The sequence below is a fragment of the Terrapene carolina genome, unplaced genomic scaffold (genome assembly GCF_002925995.2).
Source record: "Terrapene carolina triunguis isolate 2854851 unplaced genomic scaffold, T_m_triunguis-2.0 Scaffold194, whole genome shotgun sequence".
NCBI classification, from domain to species: Eukaryota; Metazoa; Chordata; order Testudines; family Emydidae; genus Terrapene; species Terrapene triunguis.
In genome coordinates, this window is record NW_020664545.1 from 2,895,100 (window position 1) to 2,900,894 (window position 5,795).

At 58.9% G+C, this 5,795-nt stretch overlaps 1 protein-coding gene across 1 annotated transcript in view; it reads left to right on the forward strand.

Moving 5' to 3' along the window:
* The window catches only part of CILP2 (cartilage intermediate layer protein 2), an 18,316-nt gene continuing 12,521 nt past the window's right edge, over positions 1-5,795 (forward strand). Inside the window, exons 1-3 of the mRNA XM_024219144.3 lie at positions 1-116; positions 4,414-4,512; positions 5,523-5,792. Of these exons, the coding sequence (XP_024074912.1) occupies positions 53-116; positions 4,414-4,512; positions 5,523-5,792 (433 nt within the window). The 5' untranslated portion in view covers positions 1-52. The remainder of the gene's footprint in view (positions 117-4,413; positions 4,513-5,522; positions 5,793-5,795) is intronic.

Consider the following 5,795-nt stretch of genomic DNA (forward strand, 5'->3'; position numbering starts at 1 on the left):
CGCAGCGCAGCTCCCCGCGCAGCCCGAGCTCCCGGAGGAGGGTGAGTCGGAGATGGTGCGACTCACGCCGGCCCTGTTGCTCTTCGCCGCCAGCCTGGCCCTGGCCCTGGCCCGAGGTAAGGCTGGTGCCTTGGGGGCTGAGCCGCGGCTGGTGCCCGCAGGTCCCTGCGCCGCCGGGGAGAAGCCCCCGCCTGGCCGCTGCGCTCCCCAGCGCACCGGGCTGCCTGTCTCGCAGCGCGCCGGGAGCTGAACGCTTCGGGGCTGGGCAAGCCCCGGACCCTGGCTGGACTGGGAGGGGGGCACAGTCGGGGAGACCCCTGCCCTTCCCGCCCCCGGCTCGCTGCTTCCTTCCCCACCCCATTCACTGCCCGGTGCCCCCGAGCCGGCGGCGCTGCCCAGAGACGGGGCTGGCACCGGGACGCCTGGGTTCCCTGGCTGGTTCTGTCGCTGACTTGCTGCGTGGGTGACGTGACCTGCGGGGAATCCCTCGCCGCTGCCCGGCTCCCCGCCTGGGGGTCTCGCTGCTCCCGAAGCAGGGGCGGGGAAGCCGAGCCAGGGAGCGCCCGGGGTGGGCCGAGTATGAATGCAAAGCCCAGCTCCGTTAGAAACACAAAATCCCCGCTCCCGCATCACCCCACCACGGGGCTCCCCTCGCCAGCTGGGGGGTGCATCGGCTTAGACCCGGCCACGGGCGGGGTCACTCCCTTCACCCCAACACCCGCAGGGGCGATATGGGCCCCCATCTCTGCACCCCCATCTCTGTACCCCCCCAGTCCCCTTGTGCCTGGCTCTCAGCCTCCCTGTCCCTGGAGATCGGCTGGTGGGAGAGTGCTGGGTGCACGGAGGTACCGTGGCTGGCTGGGGGGGCCCTGTGGCTAGTGGCCTCTGGCTCGCTGGGCCTTGGAGTTCTCCGGGAGGTTTCACGCTTGGTGGTGGATGGTGGGGAGCCGAGTCAGCGGACATGACCGGCCCCAGTAGGGGAACGAGCCGCTCCGCAGGTTCCAGTGACCCCCAGTTCCTGCTCCTCGCCCCAGCTTGGTGTGACCCCAGTGGAGACGCTGGGCACAGCCCGAGCCCTAGATGTGTTACTGGGGCCCTGAGCCCCCCAGCTGCCGCTACCCCCTAGCACCTGCCTCCTAGGCCGAGGCTTTCACCGCCCAGGAGGACGCTCCACGCTGCACTTCCCCCAGCCCCTCAATACACTGGAGAAAAACTAGGGTCAGGGGGCTCCCGTGGAGCGCAGGCCTGGCATAGGAGCCTCCAGCCCCATTTCCAGGGCTCCTACTGGCTGCCCAGGGGCAATCTGCCCTGCACGATTAAGTCGACCTCTTTACCGCAGTCATTCCTGTGGGTTTTCATGTCCAGGTCACCCAAACGACGTCGCCCTAAGCCCGATGCCTCTGGTGAGGTGGGTTTGCTAGGTCGGCGTAGCGGGCGAGTTGCAGCAGCGGGAGAGACACTAGTGTGGACGCTGACCTAGTTAGGTTGATGTAAGCTGCCTTATGTCGACTTAACTTTGTAGTGTAGACATGAGTGTGCTCGGAGAGCTCCTGGGAGTGTAGCTAGAGAGATCCCCAGTACAGCACCTTCCCGCTCTGCCCTCAGTGTGTGGCGGGGAGACCATCTTTCCCAGAGAGAAAACAGGACAGCCCAGCCGCTTGCCTGAGGCCTCCCCACCTCTCCTGAGGCCCTTGCCCATCACTGGAGCCCTGCCCCCCACAAGAGGCTGGCATCTCCGCTCACACCCCCTCTCCCCCTCATGTTCCTTCGCATGCACCCGACTTTTTTGGCAACAGTTGGCACCTGTCCCGTTTGCTTTTGTCAGCTGATCAAGTTGGCCAGAGCAGGGACAAATGCCTCCTTTTGAAAAAAAAAAAGTCGGAAAAGCCGGGACAGGGCTTAAAAAAAGGGACTGTCCCAGCTGAAACCAGACGTATGGTCACCGTAGTGTGGGAATGGAAATATGCCTGGTGTCGGGGCCAGGCCTGGGGAAATGGGCTTTTCCTCGGTTATTTAGCACTGATCCTGGTAATCTGCTGCCACGAGGGCAGGGGCCAGGGGGCTCCTGGGGTCAGGGCTTGCTGGTGCAGTAGACACTATCACACCCTGTTGGAGACTGGGGATCATTTTGGAACTCCGTTTTAGACAGAGATTCAGATTGGGGCCAGTTAGACAGACAGACCGAGACTGACCGACACACACACGCATCTGAAGAAGTGGGGTTTTTTTACCCAGGAAAGCTTCTGCCCAAATAAATCTGTTCGTCTTTAAGGTGCCACCGGACTCCTCCTTGTATTTTGTGGCTACAGACTAACACGGCTACCCCCCTGGTAGTACACACGAGTCCCTGTCTCTCTGCACTCCTTTCACACAGACAGACTCTCCTAACCGCCCCTTCGCAAGGTACCCTCATTCCCTCCTGGCCCAGAGCCGGATCGGTTGTGTTTCAAACCTCTCTGGTTCCTACCGGACACAAGCCCAGAGAAATCGGTGTTTGGAGGCTTCCCACAGCAGGGACACAGGGCAGAACCGTTAGTGAATCCAGCCTGGGGCTTGTGATGTGTAATAAGGATCCATTGGTCACTCCCCCCGCATAGCCTCCTTTGCTCCCCTGGGTGAGGTCTTTTCTGTCCTTCTCTCCTGCCAGGGGAGGAGGGGTGGATTGTATGGTGCACGCCACCTGCAGTAGGGACCTGCATTGTGCCCTTTAGATGCCATCTGCTGCCACAGTCCACCAGACTCCCCCTACCCCTGTGGGAAGGGGGGATCTAGCCCAGCTGGGGGAGGTGGGGGGGACACATGAGCACAGTGTCACTTATAAACACCACTGGGAGGCAGAAATAGACCCGTCCCTTCCCCTCCCATCCCAATAAGTTAAGAGCCAAACAATTTGTTGGCAGGGAGAAATTAAGGCACAGCCAATGGAGGTGGGGAGAGAGAATCCCACCCTCTGAGGGTTATTTTCGCATCACCATCCTTGGCTCGTCTTATCGCATAAGCCTGTCGGCCTTTGACGTCCACGACAAAATTAGGTCGATATGATAGAAGTCGATTTTTAGAAATCGATTTTATACAGTCGATTTCGTGTGTCCACGCTAAGCCCATTAAGTCGGCGGAGTGCGTCCTCGATTCTCGAGCACATTTTCAAAGTCAAAAACCTTCACGATCTCCTTATCTTTATTATCAAGAGGCATTGACAAGGATGATTGGTCCATACAATTAATTTGTGTGCCTGTTGGGAGCAGTTGGCAGAGAATGCTGGTCCTTGGCGGGGCAGGCTTGCAGCGTGTGGGATGGGAGTGAAATATTTCGCTTTAGAGTGAAATAAACGTTTCAATGCCTCCTGACCGCCAGCCGGAAGTCATGACAACCCTGGGGACACAATCCACCAGCTGAGAAACACCCATCTAGACAGACGTGTCCCCGGGGTGGGAACACGGTGTGCCTTTTAGGGTTAGGAGGAGCCTCTTCTCCAGCTGTACAGGTTGTGGAGTTTTTCCGAAATACAAAGGCCCTTGGGAACAGGACTCCCTGCGCCTCTCACTCGCAGAGCGCAGGGATGGGATGAAGTCGGAATCTTTTGACAGAAGGTTTTTTTCCACTGGCAAATCCCGATTGGTTGAAACCCACACTTCTCCCGGGAAAGGATCAAACAGTTTTCAGCCTACCGTTTTTTTTGGTTAACACTTTTGAAATTGTGAAAACCATTTCCGAAACGAACGAACGTCCAGTGTGAAATGACTTTGGGTGTCAAGGCTTCCGCTCGTTATAGTAAAAAAAGGGGGGGGGAGTCAAAATTAAAATAAAATGTTTTGAAATTATTGAAACAAACTGTCTGGCTTGTTTTTTATTCTTATTTCTGGCTCTCAACCTTTTCTGAGGTTTCAGCTTTTTGGTCTGGATTCAGGACTGGGAAATGTTTTTCAATAGCTTGAAAATGTTCCCAGGAAGAGAGACAAGGTGGGTGAGATAATTAATATCGTTTGTTGCACCCACTTCTGGGCAGTTTCCTGCCCTGCTCCCATGAGCAACCTTCATTCCTTCTGCAGACAATACCATGGGGAGCCGAGGAGTCAGGGCCCCCCAGGGAACGTGACAAACCATTGCAACCGCTCATCAAATAAACGAGCCAAATACATGCAGCGATGCATTCTGACTGACTGTGCTCACTGCATTAGCACCGGGGCGCCGCGGCCGTACCAGGGCCGCCTTGTGCCCGGCGCTGTACAAACCAGTCTCAACCGTTGTTATGAAACCAACCTTCTGTTTGTTCTCTGGGGCAAAATCCAGCAATGCAGAAGGGCTCTGTGCTCATAGTGGGACCCTGGGCCGGCGGGGGAGGGGACTGGCGTGGGGCAGTGGGGGGGAGCAGGGGAGGGGATGCAAACTTCCCTCGTGTGATTCTTTCCACAGAGCCCCGGAAGGATGGTTCCCGACCGGCCAAGACCGACATGCTGGGGAAACACCGGAAAAAGAGGCCCGAGGGAAAGCATGTCCGCGTGGGCACAGCAGGTGCGGTGCCGTTCGGAGCTGGCCCCGTTGGGATGGAGCCAGCTGAGCCCCCCTCCCCCACTCCTCCAGCCCGCCCTCCCATCTGGGATGGCAAGATGCGTTGGGTGCAGCTGGCCTGCGGGTGGCACCATGTCCCTTAGCCATGGAGGCCGTAGACAGACTGTGCTAATTATTCTCTGTGTCCCCCGGCACATCAGAGCTGCGGGGCTGGCGTGGGAGCCAGGGCTCACCAACGTGTCCGGACACAGACGCACGTGTCCGTGGTAAAATACTTGAGGTCCGTGGTCATTTTTCAAACCAATGGAGTGACTGAGTGACAGAACCCCCGCCAATGTCCGTCACTAAGGCCAGTAATTTTGCCAAGTGTCTCCCGTGCAACATGGTGGTGCCACCTCTGCGCAGGACCCCTGGCGCTAGGCGCTGTACATACAAAAAGCCAGGCCCCGCCCCAACGAGGCAATTTGCGGCTATAACCCGAACCGCGGAAGAAGCCTGGGCTGGAGCATCCCTCCTGGAGGGTGGGAACTGATGGGGCATTGGGTGCTGATACTCAGAGAGGCAGAGCCCAGGCAGGCTGCAGAGGGGGGCGGTGGCAGTTGCCATGGGGAGCCCAGCTGCCGCCAGGCTGGGGAGAGCGCCAGCAAACACACGGGCTTTGGCCTAGAGCCGGGACAAATAAACAGCCCTGGTCTGAGGCGCGGCGGGCTCCAAGGCCTCCCGCCTGCCCAGAGGAGCCTGCACCCATTCCATGGCGCAACCTCCCCAGGTCATATTGTTTCTGCAAAAGGCCAAGAAACCGGCCAAGCTGGAACAAGCCAGTGGCCCATCTACCCGGGACCCTGGAGCTGCCTGGATGTTGCATCTGCTGGTGTGGCATTATACCTGGGGGGGGGGAGGTTAAATTCCTTCCTGACCCGAGTGGGGAATCTGCCCTGAAGCATGACCATCAATCACCCTTCCCCCCCAAGCTCTGAGCGGGATAATGGTGGGTTCCTTTCCCTGCCCCCTAGGCGCCACCGAGTGGACCTCCTGGTTCAATGTGGACCACCCCGGCGGGGAGGGCGATTACGAGAGCCTGGAGGCCATCCGCTTCTACTACCGGGAGCGAGTGTGCGCCCAGCCAGTCTCCATCCAGGCCCGCACCACCGAGTGGGAGCTGCCCGAGGACGTGGGCGAAATCGTGCACTACAGCCCCGAGAAGGGATTCTGGTGCATTAACTGGGAGCAGCCGGGGGGAAGAACCTGCTCCAACTACCATGTCCGCTTCCTGTGCCCCGTGGGTG